This window comes from Pezoporus wallicus, unplaced genomic scaffold (genome assembly GCF_028554395.1).
Source record: "Pezoporus wallicus isolate ANWC-B61680 ecotype Strahan unplaced genomic scaffold, APGP_CSIRO_Pwel_v1 contig_10769, whole genome shotgun sequence".
NCBI lineage: Eukaryota > Metazoa > Chordata > Aves > Psittaciformes > Psittacidae > Pezoporus > Pezoporus wallicus.
In genome coordinates this window covers 1,709,304-1,725,489 of record NW_026635715.1, presented here as the reverse complement: position 1 = coordinate 1,725,489, position 16,186 = coordinate 1,709,304, and the positions used below count along the sequence as shown (strand labels likewise).

The 16,186-nt window shown below is 61.9% G+C and overlaps 3 protein-coding genes across 3 annotated transcripts; all 3 read left to right on the top strand.

The window, feature by feature from the left end:
• The first annotated feature begins 788 nt into the window (after positions 1-788).
• TXLNA (taxilin alpha) lies at positions 789-7,216 on the top strand. Its single transcript, XM_057397908.1, has 11 exons — positions 789-896; positions 1,666-1,816; positions 2,797-3,135; positions 3,724-3,815; positions 4,172-4,342; positions 4,616-4,810; positions 4,952-5,071; positions 5,333-5,407; positions 5,886-5,978; positions 6,304-6,399; positions 6,761-7,216. Exons 2-11 carry the CDS (start codon positions 1,699-1,701, stop codon positions 7,088-7,090), a joined length of 1,629 nt encoding a protein of 542 aa, XP_057253891.1. The 5' UTR covers positions 789-896; positions 1,666-1,698; the 3' UTR covers positions 7,091-7,216.
• A 2,470-nt stretch (positions 7,217-9,686) lies between these two features.
• On the top strand, positions 9,687-12,541 carry CCDC28B (coiled-coil domain containing 28B). Its single transcript, XM_057397907.1, has 5 exons — positions 9,687-9,824; positions 11,237-11,388; positions 11,468-11,622; positions 11,724-11,746; positions 12,450-12,541. The coding sequence occupies exons 1-5, from the start codon at positions 9,694-9,696 to the stop codon at positions 12,499-12,501; spliced, it is 513 nt and encodes a 170-aa protein (XP_057253890.1). The 5' UTR covers positions 9,687-9,693; the 3' UTR covers positions 12,502-12,541.
• Positions 12,542-12,645: 104 nt separating this feature from the next.
• IQCC (IQ motif containing C) lies at positions 12,646-15,829 on the top strand. Its single transcript, XM_057397904.1, has 5 exons — positions 12,646-12,752; positions 13,257-13,400; positions 13,926-14,250; positions 14,432-14,550; positions 14,965-15,829. The coding sequence occupies exons 1-5, from the start codon at positions 12,675-12,677 to the stop codon at positions 15,013-15,015; spliced, it is 717 nt and encodes a 238-aa protein (XP_057253887.1). The 5' UTR covers positions 12,646-12,674; the 3' UTR covers positions 15,016-15,829.
• The last annotated feature ends 357 nt before the right edge of the window (positions 15,830-16,186 follow it).

The following is a 16,186-nucleotide window of genomic DNA, read 5'->3' as shown; positions in this document are numbered from 1 at the left end:
TATTTTTTTTCCATGAGAAACACGTTTTGAGTCGTGGGTTTTTCTTCTGGATGAAGGGGGGGGGGTGGGGGGGAGGGAGGGAAAGAGGATGGGGGAAGGAAGAAGGGGGCAGGGGGTGGTACTTCCAGGTCCCAGCTGTGCCTCCTGCTCGCTGGTACATCGTGTGTATTCGACCAAACCAAGGCACATCGCTGTGTTTTCTATAGCACACAGACGTGACCGTTGATGGGATTGGGCTGCAGCGCTACTGCTGCCTACGCAAGTGCTGTGATTTACGTAACGGGAGCACCGCGGGGCAGGAGCAACAGGACCCGAGCGCTCTGGCTCCTGCTCCGCGGCTCCCTCCCGCACTGGGCGAGCCCCTGGCGCCTCCTCACCCTCTTCCATCGCTTCCCCCGGCCCGCATTGACCGGCCCCGGCCCCGCGGGACGAGGCTTTGACCGGCGAACTGCGCCCGTGCGGGCCCGCCGCGGGGCACTCTGGGAGCTGTAGGCGCAAGGGAAGGGAAGCGAGGGGCATGCTGGGAATCGTAGTCCGTAGGGCAGCCAAGGTCACGCGCAAAGCACGCCGGGAGTTGTAGTTCGCCGTTCTCCCGGCATGCCCCGCACTCCGTCGCCGCTGATTGGGCGGCGGCGCGGCTCGGCGCTTGCGCGTTGCGCGGCCGGTGGGAGGCCCGGGCCGGAGCCGCTTCCTTCAGCGCGGAGCCCGGCGGGGGGCGGTGGCACCGGGCACCGGTACCGGGGAGCGGCCGCTCCCTCCCCCACCCCCCCCTCCCCACCACCCCCACCACACACCCTTCCCCTCCGGTGCACCGCGGTGCCGCCGGGCTCTGCGCGCTGATTGGCTGAGGAGAGAGCGGAGCCGTGCGTCAGAGCGCTGGCGGTGACGCCACGGGGGTGCGTGCGTGACGTCAGCGCGGGGCCGGGGGGCTCGTGGGCGATGTTAACGGGGGGGGGGGGGGGGGGGGGGGGGCCGGGCCCCGCCCGGGCACAGGGGTTAATGAGGTACGGGACTGATTGGGGGGGGGGTGTCTCGGCCGGTCCCGCGGTGTCAGTGCCAAGGGCAGGGGGTGCTGAGGGGGGCACCGAGGGAGCGAGGCCGGGTCCGAGCATCGCCGGGGCCCGGTGTCAGCCCCCGGCAGAGGGAAAAGCGGGGCCGGAGCGGGAGGCGGGAGCGGACACGTGTGCGGTTCCCCCCACCCCCCTCACCCCCTCGCCGCGGAACCGCTACGGAGCGGGGCTGTGCCCTGCGCCCCGGGAGCCGTTCCTGCCCTCCGGGCTCCGCTCGGGGCGGAGGTGCTGAGCTCTCTGCTGCCCCGGTCCCTGTCAGCGGAGGCTGCTCTGGGGTTGGAATGCAAGGGTAAAACGCAGGGGGCATGGAGGGGAGGTTGTGCCCAGCGCATGAGGAAGGCTTTGCGCTGTGTGCGCATCCGGAGGTGCTGCCTCGCTCTAGAAGAGGCGGTTTCAGCTTTCCTCGGGTGGAAAAGGAGTTATCCTTAACGCAGGAGCTGGTCCTGGGAAGGGGGACACTGAAACACAAGGATGCTTCCTCAGCACAAGAGCCGTGGGTGGCAGCCGCTGCCGAGAGCAAGCCCTGGCGGATGGCTCCTCAAATCAAAGCGTTGCTGCTCACAAACGGCCCCTGCTTCTCTTTCCCTTCCTTCAGGCTTTTCCAGGCTGAGCCAGGAGGAAGCTCACGATGAAGAACCAAGGCGGTGAGACCAAAGCAGCCCCACGGCCTCCCAGCTCCCCCAGGATGAGCAGCGCTCTGGTGCTGGAGGAGGGCGATGCACCGGAGGCTACGGCACCCCCCGAAGGTGGGGAGGCCCCAGGGCTGGGCCAGGCTTGATTCTGTTCACGTTAATCAAGTGGTTCAAAGCAACCCTGCCATTGTACTGTGATGGCTCCTGGGTAGCAAACAGGGTTCCTTTGGTAACCGGCTGCTGTGAGGCTCATCTGGAGAGGCTTTAGTGCCTCCTGGCTGCTCTTCCCCAAAGCCCGTGCAGCTGGGGACAAGAGGCAGTGCAGCTGCTCTTATACATAAGGAGGAGGCTGACCCAGCCTCCAGATCTATTGTCACGGAAAACACCTGGCTCTGGGGATATTGGGAAGGGGTTTCTGGGAGGGAAGGCTCAAACACAACCTGCTTTCCCTCATGGGTGGTGGGGAGGAAGGGGAGTTCCTGCTCCTGACAGATACCAGGGGCTTGGTCGTGCTTCCTGATCGAAGCAGTGGCTGTGGGGGTGCCCCAGCGTTGTCAGGGCAGCTGGCTGGGACGCAGCGGAACAAAGCAGCTTATGTGCAGCCTGGAGAGGAGGAGCTGCATGGGGGGACCTCAGAGCAGCTTCCACTGTCTGAGGGGGGCTACAAGGATGCTGGAGAGGGGCTCTTCATCAGGGACTGGAGCGATGGCACAAGGGGTGATGGGTTCAGATTGAAACAGGGAAAGTTCAGGTTGGAGATAAGGGAGAAGTTGTTCTCTGTGAGGGTGCTGAGACGCTGGCACAGGGTGCCCAGAGAAGCTGTGGCTGCCCCATCCCTGGCAGTGCTCAAGGCCAGGTTGGACACAGGGGCTTGGAGCAAGCTGCTCTAGTGGAAGGGGTCCCTGCCCATGGCAGGGGTTGGAGCCGGATGAGCTTTAAGGTCCTTTCCAACCCAAATCATTCCATGTTGCTGAAGTTCAACCCCTCGGTGCCATGGGGTGCTCCGGAACCCTTCCCTTTGCCCTGTGCTTATAGAGCCCAGAGGGGCTCTGTAATGGAGGGGAATCTCATGCTTTGTGTTCCATCTCCCACAGCTCCTCTGGCACAAGAGGACACCAAGTCCTCCCGGCCCGCTGTGCGCGACGTCTCCGAGGAGCTGAGCAGGCAGCTCGAGGACATCCTGAACACGTACTGCGTGGATGCCAGGCAGGAGGCGCCGGGGGAGGACGGGGGCCAGAGTGAGCCCCCGGAGCCTGAGGAGCCTGAGAAGGGCCTCAGCGAGTCCCCGAGGAACGGGGACCAGGAGCCGGGCGGCCCCGAGATGAACGGGGAGAAGGAGAGCCCCAAAGGGACCGAAGAGTTCCGGCCCGGGGAGGAGTGTGGGGAGCGGGATCAAAAGAAGGCGCAGGAGAAGAAGAAAGCCAAAGGCCTGGGTAAGAGGTTCCCTGCTCTGGTGATGCTCCCGGCCCGAGAGCTTCAGTGGGTTATGGACTTTACACGGCTTCAGTTGCCCTCAGGAGCACTTGGGAATGCTGCAGCATTCTGCATCAGGGAGGTTGTGAATGCTCCATCCCTGGCAGTGTTCAAGGCCAGGCTGGACAGAGCCTTGGGTGACCTGGTTTAGTGTGAGGTGTCCCTGCCCATGGCAGGGGGGTTGGAACTGGATGAGCTTAAGGTTCTTTCCAACCCAAACCAGTCTGTGATCCTGTGTAAGGACATGTACTGAGTGCTGCAAAGGCACTGACTGCTCCTGGGTGCTGCTGCAGCCTCACAGGTCTGTGGTGGTCTCTCCTGCTGGATACAACCCTCTGTAGCCAGCCCAGTGCTGGTTTCCCACTTGGAAAACCAGGTCTCTCCCCAGCTCAGCTGAAATCCGTGGGGCAGAGGCCTGAGAAGGCTCTGGAGATGTAGCTCTGGCCAGGGCAGGGCTGTGAGGCCTGGTTTGTCTCTCTGCTCTCTTTGCCCTCAGGAGCCAGGCTGCTGTGTGAGTGCTGTTTTTTTAATCACATGTCTCCCTCCAGGCAAAGAGATCACTTTGCTGATGCAGACCCTGAACACCCTGAGCACGCCAGAGGAGAAACTTGCAGCCCTGTGCAAGAAATACGCTGAGCTGGTGAGTGCTGCTTCGTTCCAGGCTCTGGGGCTGGGCGAGGACGCTGCAGCCGTGAGGAGGCAGAAGATGCTTGTAGATACTTGGGGTTTGTCTTGATTGTGCAAGGAGCAGTCCAGGAGCACGCGTGCAGCTTTGCAGTGCGTGACCTGGGATCCCTGCACTGCCGGAGATCCAAGCAGTAGAGGAATGATGGTGCTGGGTCCGGGCAGGCAGCGCTGTTTGCAGAAGCCTAAGCAAGGACAGGAGCAGATCTGCTCCTCTCAGAGCACAGGGAGCGTTTCGGTGATCCCCGTGTCCCTCCTTGGGATGCTCTGCTCTGTCTGGCTGCATCTGTGCCCTTTGCTCCCCTGTCGCAGCTGGAGGAGCACCGGAACTCCCAGAAGCAGATGAAGATCTTGCAGAAGAAGCAGACGCAGCTGGTGCAGGAGAAGGACCACCTGCAGAGTGAGCACAGCAAAGCCATCCTGGCCCGCAGCAAGCTGGAGAGCCTGTGCCGCGAGCTCCAGAGGCACAACCGCACCCTCAAGGCAGGTGTCTCCTGGCTGCTGCTTCACCTCAGCCCTTGGATCAGCCGCTCTGGCACGTTTCCCTTCACCCAGAGCCAGGGCAGAGCTTTGGTTCTGCTCTTAAACCATCCCTGCCTGCGGTGCCCAGGTGTTATTTCAGGGTGTGTCACTGGGGAAAGGCCCAAAGTGACTTCCTCATTGATGGAAGCAATGGTGGGAGGCCGGGGGAGCTCTGAGCATCCCAAGTTTGGGCTCAGGCACAGAGGCTGATGCGTCCCTGCCCTCCTCCCGCAGGAGGAAGGTGTCCAGCGTGCACGGGAGGAGGAGGAGAAGCGGAAGGAGGTGACATCCCACTTCCAGGTGACGCTGAACGACATCCAGCTCCAGATGGAGCAGCACAACGAGAGGAACTCCAAGCTGCGCCAGGAGAACATGGAGCTGGCAGAGAGGCTCAAGAAGCTCATCGAGCAGTATGAGCTGCGGGAGGAGGTGGGAGATGTGGGGCTGGGCTGCATGGGGGGGGGGGCTCTGCTGCTGCCAGAGGGGAGAAGGGGGCTCTGGGGTTGCTGCCTGGGCAGCAAGGCCTGGGCTGGGTGTGTTGGTGACCGGGTGGTGCCGTTCCCTTGGCAGCACATCGATAAGGTGTTCAAACACAAGGACCTGCAGCAGCAGCTGGTGGATGCCAAGCTCCAGCAGGCACAGGAAATGCTAAAGGAGGCAGAGGAGAGACACCAGCGGGAGAAGGACTTTGTAAGTCTTAGAGCAGCTCTCTCATGGTTGTGAATGCTTTTGGCCTTGTCCCTCTGGGGTGGTTTGTCCCTGTGGGATCCCTGGTGCAGAGCCCAGTTGGGATCAGGCCATCCCAGGCCTCCTGCACGCCCAGCAAGGACTAATCCCCCCAGAGGATTCCGGAGTGGGGCTGGAGCCCTGCTCTGCTTTTCCAGTGCCTCCAAGCCCGCTCCTGTCTGCAGGCCATGCAGCAGCCAGGTAACTGCTTTTGCTCTTCCCCAGCTGCTGAAGGAAGCTGTGGAATCCCAGAGGATGTGTGAGCTGATGAAGCAACAGGAGACCCATCTCAAGCAGCAGGTGAGATGTTACCTGATTGATGAGGTGGGAGGTACCTGGACTCTGTGCTCAGCCTCATTGTTGGTTTGGGGTCTTTTTCCTTTCTCCCTAAGCAGGAAACCACCCAGAGTTCCCTCATGTGGGAAGCACAGGGGCAGGAGTAGGAGTGCTGCTGGGTTTGGTGTTGGGGAGCCTGTGTTGGCGTGGTGTGAGCAGAGAATTCCTGCAGCAGTTCAGCCTTCTGGCTTTTCCCAGCGCTGGGAGCAGTGCTGGGATCACTGCATCAGACCCAGCCTCTTGCCAAGGCCAGGGGGTGTTTGTGGCACCCCTCAGTCCCAGGATCCTTCCCTAGGAAAGAGTTCTCCCACATTCCCTGCTCCCTGCCGCTGGCAGAGCAGCTCCAGCTCCCAGTTTATCACAAAGTCCAGTCAGGAGACCCCAGCTCAGTTGCTGGCAGCCACGGGCCCTGTGCTGGCTGTAACCCTGCCTCTCCCCACAGCTGGCTCTCTACACGGAGAAGTTTGAAGAATTCCAGAACACCCTTTCCAAAAGCAGTGAAGTGTTCACCACGTTTAAGCAGGAGATGGAGAAGGTGAGTACCGCGTCTGCTCCCGGCCAGGCTCCCTGCTTACATCTCCTTGGTGCTACCCGGAGCTGCAGAGCTGCCGCTCTCTGCTGTGGGATTGCTGGTGCTAAAATCAGCCACGAGGTCGCTGCCAGCTTTGCAGCAGGGACGAGCAGCACAGCCCTGTCCCCTGCGCTGTTGGTTGCTGCTCAGTGCTTGGAGCTGGCTGCAGGAGACGGGGAGACGTTTCCCAGGCCCAAGGCTCACACTGGGATCCTGGGTGCCCGTGTGGGATGTCACAGAGCGCAGCGCTCTGCCCGTGCCTTACTTGTCCCCTTTTCATCACCTGTAGATGACGAAGAAGATCAAGAAGCTGGAGAAGGAGACCACGATGTACCGCTCTCGCTGGGAGAGCAGCAACAAGGCGCTGCTGGAGATGGCTGAAGAGGTGAGGAGGCTCCGGCTGGCCTGTGCCCTGCCCGCGGTGCTGGGAGCCCTCTGGCCCGTGTGGTTAGTGCAGAGGTGGGTGGAAGAGCTCAGTCTCTGCAGCAGTTGGCCTCTGGGAGCACAGGAAGAAAGCAGCCGTGATGGCAGCATCAGGTTTGGTGTGGTCTTGGCAGTGCTGGGGTTCATCGGTTGGATTTGATGATCTTAAAGGGCGTTTCCAACCTCATTGATTCCGTGGTCCTAGGTTCTTTGGATGCCAAACGTTGGCTCCGTCACGAGTATTTCGCCTCCCTTGGGCTCCCCCTGGGGTTTCAGCTCTGCCTTTGTGCTTGAAGGAGCCTGAGCCGCTGCTCTCTTTGCAGAAAACCCTGCGGGACAAAGAGTTAGAGGGGCTGCAGGTGAAAATCCAGCGCCTGGAGAAGCTGTGCCGAGCTCTGCAGACCGAGCGCAACGACCTCAACAAGAAGGTGCAGGACCTGTGTGCCCACGTGCCCCGGGCGGACACCGACCTGGGCGAGCCCCTGAAGGACCCCCCTCGGGACAGCTCGGACGTGGTGGCTCCAGCTGAGGAATGCCTGAACTTGGGAAAGCCAACACAGAGCCCGGATCCTGCACCCGAGAGCTTGGGAGAACTGAGCATAGGAGCCTTGGGGCAGAGCGGGACTGAGGGAGGCAGCCGGGGCGCTGACTGAGCCTGCTGTGCGCCAGCACAGGCAGGGCGAGGGAGGGCAACGTCAGTGCTTCCATAGACTCCATCTGATGCCCCTCTCCAGGTCTTGGGATGGGCAGGAGAGGCCCTGAGGGGACCTGAGATTTCCTAGCTTAGGTTTTTTGGAGGGTTTTTAAGATTTTATATATATATATATGATATATAAATACATGCAGGGCAGCCATAGGTGAAACCGAGAACGACCCACCCTGCGTGTGCGTGAGTAACTAATATATGGAGCTCAACTGATCGACCCTCTCACTGGGAGACCTTGGCATGGGCAGGCTGCAGCTCCCCAAAAACCTCATGCACCTCAGGAAAAGGGGGTGCCTGGATCTGCCCTGGCCCAGCGGGAACATCCGGATGCAGCAGCGCTCTCACATGGAGTGAAAGGAACCGAGCCAAGCAGGGAGAAACGAAGCATTTCCCAGCACTGATTCTCCCTCCCTCCCTCCTCCGGGTCGGGAAGGGGCAGGCTCCTGGACTTGCTCCTGGGTTTCCATGCTCTGGCTGGCAGCGAACGAGGCCGTTTCCCCTCCTCTGTGTGGGTTTTGTGTGTGAAACAGGGACAGAACGAGCAGCTGGGGGGGAGGGCCCGGTTCTCCCCAGGGCCCGCCGGTGTCTCAGTAGCCTTATGAATTCACAGTTGCCTCTTTGCTATACGCACACGTGCACAAGTGTATTAAACAGTTAACCCAAAGCTCTCCTTCCCCAGTGTTTTGCCCCCGGGCGTGCGATCGGGCGTGCGAGGGGAACCGGGGAGCTTCCACCTCAGCCCCTGTGCCCCTGCCCCAGCTCCATCCCTCGGTGCCAAGCGGTCGCTCTTGGAGGTCCATGGAGCTGGGGCTCCAGGAGGATAAACCCCGCATCTGCTCCGTGAGACTGCTGCGTAACCTCATCCCTGGGACCGCTGGGGCTGCCGTCAGACCCCCATGGACCCTCAGGCCTGGCCGTGCTGGTGCTGTCGGAGCTCCCCCCTTTCCTTTCCTCCTTTGCTCTCTCAGAAGAGCCTCACCCCAGCCTCTGCCCGCAGGGGGAAGCACTGACGCCAAGGACCCTGTTGTGTTGCGCTGTGATGGACAGACTGGAGCCTGCTGCTGGCACAGGCCTGGGGGAGCTCTTGTTGCCTCAAGGCTTTCTCTTTTCCCTGTTGTTTTGGGAGACCTCAGCTCGCTGCAAACCTCCTCCTGCAGCTCCGCTTCGCGACAGCCTCCTTTCAGCGTTGCCTTCCTTTGGCTGGGAGCTGTTCCTCGCAGTGCAGCAGCTTTGGTTTCTCTCCCAGCACCGGGGCTGCTCTTGCACCTCCGCATCCCCTTTTCCTCCACAGGGACCCCAGGGCTAACAAAGAGCAGAGACGGGGTCTCTGGAGCCTCCGCAGGGCCGCAGCCTTCAGCACCCAATGGAGCGAATGTGGCTTCAGCAGCGCTGCTTCCTCCAGCACAGGCACACGTTGGCCTCTGGAAGGAGCCCCTCTGCAAGTGAATGTGGCCCCGGCCTGGAGGGACCGGCCCTTCCCAGCAGCCGGGCTCTGGGCTTCCCTTCCTAAAACCTCTTAGGAAAGCACTGAACCCCTTTTGGTTTCCTTTCCCCGATACAGGACACAGCCCCCCTGCAGGGGCTCCTGTATCCTCGTACCCCATAGAAACCCCCTTGCCCTCACTGCTGCTGCCTCTTGTTTCTTGCTCATCGTGTTGGGAGGGGGGGTGTGAAGATTTGGGCTGTGGGGCACGAAGGGGGGAGGCCGGGAGGGACCCGGGCTTTGGGTTTGTCCCTGGCACCTCCTGTGCCGCTCGCCCTCCCTGTGAGCCATGGGGCCCCCGAGCGCCGTGTCCTGCACCAGCCGCTGCCACCCCGGGTGCCCTGATGGCATCCAGCTGGTGTCGGGCTGGGCCCGGTGCTGGCATCACCCCCGCAGTGATCGCCTGAAGCGGTTCTGTGTGCGCCGGGCGACGGGGCTCGTCCCTGCAGAGCCGGCTCCTGCGATCAGAGGGGGGACCCGGGGGCCATGGCCGCATCCTGCCCTCTCCCCAGCGCCACATGGAGCCGGTGCTGAGGCTGGGAGCGGGGCGGCCCCGGGACACGCCGGAGGAAGTTCCCTTTCCCTTTAAATGCAAATCCCAGCCCCGGGCTTGCGGGACGAGTGTCCGGAGGGGCCGCGGCCGGGTGCGCTCTGCAGGCTGGGCCGGCGCCTGGCGCAGGTCAGTCCCGCTGCGTGGCAAAGGGGCTCCCCCATCCCGGTCCTGCGGCCACTGAAGGGCCCCGAGCGGGGCTCGGGGGGTGCCGGGTCCCGGCGGGCTCGGGGCCGCTCTCGCCGCGGGGTCGCTGGGCTCCGGTGCGTGTGGCCGGAATCCTCCTTCCCGTTGGGAAGCGGCCGGCGGCTCCCGGCTGCGGCTGAGCCCCGGGGCTTTGTTCCGCACGCTGGGAGAATGCCATGGGCTGAGGCAGGCGGGTGGCTCCGCTCCGGGCGCTGCTCCCTGCGGGCACCTCGGTAGCGCCAGCTCGGGGCGGACGGGTCCTGCCCGAGGACACCAACGGGAGCCACCAGCAGCCGTGTCTGTCCCACGCAGGGTCCCTGCCCCCATCGCCATGGAGGAGCGGAGGAGGAAGCGCAGCCCCCGGCCCTGCCTGGCCCAGCCGCTGCCCCCCAGCAGGAGCACGTCCTTGGCGCTGCCGCTGCCCGCCCTGCCCTCGCCCCGCCAGCGCGCCCGGCTCAGGCGGTCAGTGCTGGGGCAGCGGAAGAGCCGGCACCGTGCAGCCCTGCGGGGCGGGCGGCACCAGGGTCTGTGTGCCCGGTACGGGTGGCACCGGTGTCTGTGCCCAGCATGGGTGACACCGGTATCTGTGTGCCCAGTACAGGTGACACCAGGGTCTGTGTGCCCGGTACGGGTGACACCAGGGTCTGTGTGCCCTGTACAGGTGACACCAGGGTCTCTGTGCCCCGTACGGGTGGCACTGGTGTCTGTGTGCCTGGTATGGGTGACACTGGTGTCTGTGTGCCCAGTGCGGGTGACACCAGGGTCTGTGTGCCCGGTACGGGTGGCACCGGTGTCTGTGCCCAGCATGGGTGACACTGGTGTTTGTGCACCTGGTACAGGTGACACCGGTGTCTGTGTGCCCGGTACGGGTGGCACCGGTGTCTGTGCCCAGCATGGGTGACACTGGTGTTTGTGCACCTGGTATGGGTGACACCGGTGTCTGTGTGCCCAGTACGGGTGGCACCGGTGTCTGTGCCCAGTGAGGGTGACACCAGGGTCTGTGTGCCCGGTACAGGTGACACCAGGGTCTGTGTGCCCGGTACGGGTGACACCAGGGTCTGTGTGCCCAGTACGGGTGGCACCGGTGTCTGCCCAGCGTGGGTGACACCAGTGTTTGTGCACCTGGTATGGGTGACACCAGTGTCTGTGTGCCCGGTACAGGTGACACCAGGGTTTGTGTGCCCAGTACGGGTGGCACCGGTGTCTGTGCCCAGTGAGGGTGACACCAGTGTCTGTGTGCCCGGTACAGGTGGCACCGGTGTCTGTGTGCCGAGTGCGGGTGACACCAGTGTCTGTGTGCCCGGTACAGGTGACACCAGGATCTCTGTGCCCGGTACGGGTGGCACTGGTGTCTGTGTGCCTGGTATGGGTGACACTGGTGTCTGTGTGCCCAGTGCGGGTGACACCAGGGTCTGTGTGCCTGGTACAGGTGGCACCAGTGTCTGTGTGCCCAGTACGGGTGACACCAGTGTCTGTGCACCTGGTATGGGTGACACCAGTGTCTGTGTACCCGGTACAGGTGACACCAGGGTCTCTGTGCCCGGTACGAGTGGCACCGGTGTCTGTGTGCCTGGTATGGGTGACACTGGTGTCTGTGTGCCCAGTGCGGGTGACACCAGGGTCTGTGTGCCCGGTACAGGTGGCACCAGTGTCTGTGTGCCCAGTACGGGTGACACCAGTGTCTGTGTACCCGGTATGGATGACACCGGTGTCTGTGCCCAGTACGGGTGACACCGGTGTCTGTGCCCAGTACGGGTGACACCAGTGTCTGTGCACCTGGTATGGGTGACACCAGTCTGTGTACCCGGTGCAGATGACGCCAGTGCCTGTGCACCTGATGCAGGTGACACCAGTGTCTGTTGTTCCCTGTGCAGGACGAGCAAGGAGCGGGTGCGCGGCACGGTGGTGGCGCGGGGGGCCCCGCTGCAGCACAGCTTCCTCACCGACGTGTCCGATGTGTGCGAGATGGAGGGGGGGCTGCTCAGCCTCCTCAGCGACTTCCACTCGGGAAAGCTGCAGGCCTTTGGTGAGGGGCTGGGGCCGGGGGCAGAGCCCGGGTGGGGGACCGGGGCTGCTGGGCTGTGACGGCTCCGTGTGTGGCACAGGGAAGGAGTGCTCCTTCCAGCAGCTCGAGCACGTGCGGGAGATGCAGGAGAAGCTGGCACGGCTCCACTTCGGCCTCGATGGCTGCGTGGAGGAGCTCCCTGAGGAGCAGAAGAAGGCGGCGGCCGACCGGAACCTGGACCAGTTGCTGGCGCACGTGAGTGTCCCCCACCTGCCCGCTCCTGATGCTGTGGCCGGGGACCCTGCTGGCCCCGGCTGTGCCACCGGTGCCTTGACCTCTGCCTTTGTCTCCTGCAGCTGGAGGAGCTCAGCAGCTCCATGTATCCTGGGCGATGGTGGTATGGCAGTGGTGGTGGTGGTGATTTTAGTGGTGGTGGTGGTGGTAGCAGTGGTAATGGTGGCAGTGATGGTGGTGGCAACGGTGGCTGTGGTGACAGTGGCATTGGTGGCAGCGGTGCTGATGGTGGCAATGGTGATGGTGGCAATGATGACAGTGGCAAGTGATGGTGGTGGTGGCAGTGGTGGTGGTGATGATGGCGGTGGTGATGATGGCAGTGGTGATAGCAACTGATGGTGGTGGTGGTAATGGTGACAGTAACAAGGGTGACAATGGTGGCAGGGGTGGTGATGATGATGATGGTGGAGATGGTGGTGGTGGCACTGGTGACATGACAATGGTGATGATAGTGGCATTGGTGATGGTGATGATGGTGGTGATGGTGGCCTTGGTGACAGTGATGATGGTGGTGATGGTGATGATGGTGGCGATGGTGGCAACGGTGATGGTGATGATGATGGTGACAATGATGGCAACGGTAGCCTTGGTGACAGTGATGATAGCGGCATTGGTGATGGTGATGATGGTGGTGATGGTGATGATGGTGGCGATGGTGGTACTGGTGATGGTGATGGTGATGGTGACGATGATGGCAATGGTGGCCTTGGTGACGGTGATGATGGTGGCACTGGTGATGGAGGCAGGGCCCCGCATCCCCCTTGCGCTCTCCCTTGACCCACGCTCAGCCAGAAGCTGCACCTGGCCGAGAGCTCCGACCCCGAGGACTCCGCGGCCTGACCCCGCGCCCGGCCCGGCCCCCGGAGACCCCGCGGCGGGGCCGGCGACACCGGAGCCACCGCACCAGGACCCCCCCGGCCGCCATCTTGGTGCGGCCCACAGCGGCGAGGGGGCGGGGCCTGGCAGTGCCGCGGCCGGATGACGCCATCAGCCGGCGCCTGGGCGCTGGGGCCATGGCGGCTGAGGGGCTGTGGGCGCAGGCGGAGGCAGAGGGATGGCGGCGGCTGCTGCGGGCCGTGACCCGCCTGCAGGTCGGGGCCGGGGCCGGGGCCGGGGCCGGGGCCGGGGCCGGGGCCGGGGCCGGGGGGGAAACAGCCGCGGGGGAGCGTGGCTGAGGGGGCGCCCGTGGGGGGCACGTCAGGGAGAAGAGGGGGGCCCAGCTGGGTGGGGGCACAGATGGATGGGGGCACAGATGGATGGGAGCCAGCTGGACGGGGGCCCAGCTGGACAGGGGCACGGCTGGGTGGGGGCACAGCTGGATGGGGCACAGCTGGATGGGGCACAGCTGGACGGGGACGGGGGCACAGCTGGACAGGGTCACGGCTGGATGGGGGCACGGCTGGATGGGGTTGGCAGGGGCCGTGCATCGGGCGCTGCCTCATTAAAAGCTGCCGTGGTTCCAGACCCGTCTGCTCCTTGCGCGCCGGGCTGGGTGCTGTGGGTGGCTGTGGGGCCACTGAAGGGCTTCGGGTCTCTGTGGCAGGGGTGGGGGGGTTGTGACCGGCCCCACGGGCACCCTCGGCCTGTTCCCACAGGCCTGTGTCAGGGGTTACCTGGTGCGGAAGCGGTTTCAGAGCCTGCGGGCAGCGTTCGAGGAGGTGGTTTTGGAGATCGAAGGAGACCTGAGCCAGCTGCAGTGGAGGGGACGGCTCCTGCCCCGGCCTGTCTTCATCCCCGAGGTCTGTGTGCCGGCCCAGGCTGAGCTAATGCAGCCCCTCCGAGGGGGGGGGCGGTAGGGGGGCAGCCGTGCAGACGGTGCTTCTGCAGCAGGAACCTGTAGTTCTACCACACAAACCCAGTGGTTACTTAGTGCTGCCTGGAAGAGTCTCCCTGGCTTGTGCCCGGAGGATTTCTACCCCCGGGTGAAGCTCAGCCTCCAGTCAGGCAGTGCAGGTGATTCCGTGGGTCTCCCATCTCCCGTGGCCATGCACTGCAGCAGCTGAGCCCTGCTCTGCAGGGGTCTGGGCACATCTGGAAGGAAAGCCCCTTAAAGAGTTCCAGCCCGGAGCACGTCAGCGTCCCAGCACTGCTGATGGTGGTGGGCACATCTGGAAGGAAAGTCCTTTAAAGAGTTCCAGCCTGGAGCACGTCAGTGTCCCAGCACTGCTGATGGTGGTGCACAGAGCCCCTGGCTCACAGCAGGGCCACCGTGCAGGTCGTTGTCTCTTCCATATGTATCAGTCTCTTGCATGTTGCCCCTTTAGGAGCCAGCACAAGGGAAGTGTTCAAATCCACGTGAGGCTGCACCAGGTGACAAAGCCAGCACAGAAAAACCACAGGAGGAGCTGGATGCTTCTGAGCCAGAGCAGGACCGGGGCTGCAGCAGCATGAATCCTACAGCCCAGCTGCTGAGTGAGAAGGAGCTGAGCCCCACGGGTGCAGGAGATGCAGAGACCCCCCTGAATCTCGAGGCTGATGCTGATGAGCACCCTGAAAAGGGGTGCAGTCCCCCAGCTGGGAGCAAGGACTGGCAGAACGACAGCAACATGTCCTCTGGCCTGGAGGCAGAGTCCCTTGGAGCCTACCTGGGTAAGAGCCAGGAGCTGTGATCTCTTGCATGGGCTCAGGGACCTGCTGGTGAGCACCAGCAGCAAGGTAGAGAACCCAAAACCTTGGAAATACCTTGGAGAAGCTGGAGCAGCTCGGTGCAGGGGAGGCAGCAGTGGGAGCCTTTGTTCTGCTAATGGGTTATTCGTCCATTTCTTGGCAGAAATTCCACTTGTGGACATAAAGGAACTTCCTCAGACTCGCTCTGGTCTCCAGTCCTACCGAAACCACTTGGTCATGGAGCTGCTGTGGTTGGAACAAGCTATTGTCAGCCGTAAAAACGTAAGGCCCTACCCTTTCTAACGCAGTGGGGCAGAGTGGTGGGGCTGGGGTTGAGTGGGGCTGGATCAGTTGCCCAGGAGTTGGGCTGGAAGATGCCAGCACCCTTCAGTTTTCCTTCTCTAGGGGAAAAGAAGCCCAAAAGGAATGATAAAGGGGAACAAGAGGTGTCTGGATGTGGTTACAGGCTTTGCTCCTTGCCTGCTGCAGGGCTGTTGCTGCTTTAACCACCCTGTTTGTCCAATGCAGTGCTCTGAACCCAGGCACTGGGTGGCTTTGCACTGCTTGAAAGGGGGCACTTGTGCATCTTCTGGCCAAGTGCTGCGATCCTGCTGGCTGATGTGCAAGGGGGGCTGCCTTCCTCCTCAGAGACCTCTGGGATTTAATCATGAATGCTTGGTTTTCTTTCTCTTGCAGTTCTTGACGTTGAAGCAGAGGCTGGGGACTCCTGGAGGAGGGCAGTCCTGAGCATAAAGGGCACTTGTATTGGTGTGGAGAAGCTGCAGAGCTGCAGCACCTGCGTTGTGACGTGGCCCTCATGGACAGCAGCAGCTCTGGGGAACTCCAGCTTTCTGGATTGACGTGTGCCACTTCAGGTGAATGTTGCAAGAAAGCCTTTTGTTTCTTTTAAATGGGACTATTTGGCCAAAGCAGGGGTTAGACATCACTGGGAAGCCTGGAGGTGGTTGTGTGGCCTGGAGGGGGTCTCAGTGAGACCTCCTTCTACAAGAACCTTATTTCTGTTGGCTAGGCTGGATGGTCCTAGGGGCAAAACAAGCTTAGGAGGGCTGCTGCTTAGAGAAGGCTCTTTCTGACCAGCTCATTGCTTGTGGTGGAACTAAAATGCCTGAAGGCAGAAGGTGCTTCCAACCTGCAGGAACAAGCTCTTCTGTGCTGACCTGTGTGTGATTCATACCAGTGTCTGAGCTGTCTATTTGAGGTGGCTGCACATCAAATCTGACCTTCAGGACATGAGGCTTGGTTCCCAACTCGTGTATGGATGGCCATTGTAGCATCTCTCTGTGTGGCAGAGTGACCTGGACTGGTGCTTGAGGTGGCAAGTAAGGACCTGTGGGGTTTGGAGCTTTGTTCCTCTAGTCCAGGAGCATTCAGGGCCCCTCAGAAAGGGACTTTTCATGTGGTGCTGTGGTTCTTTACCCCAAGTCTACTGTGGAAATGCTCTGCATTCCTGCTGCCTGAGCAGTCACTCTTGCCATGTGGGGGATGAATCCTTCTGGTCCTGAATGAAGCCGATTTGTTTGTGAATAAAAAGCTTTCCTGATGTTTGTTTCTGTCGATTCCTGGCTGGCTCCTGCCTTCTAGGCAGAGCCAAGTGAGTCCATGGTCCATTTCAAGGCACAGCATCCTGTTCAGTGCAAAGGGTGGAGCATCCGCTGAGATGTGTATGTTTGATGCAGACAGCACAGAAACCCATCACACTTCTCATGCAGGTAGCAAGTGATGGCAAAGGGGTGACAGCATCTGGATAGTGCTGCTGTGGATGAGACGTGAGCTGCTGCCATCAAGATATTGGTGCTTACTGTGCCTCCGGGCTTGCTAATCATAGAATCACAGAGTGGTTTGGGTTGGAAGGGACCTTAAAGCTCATCCAGCTCCAAACCCTGCCACAGGCAAGGAC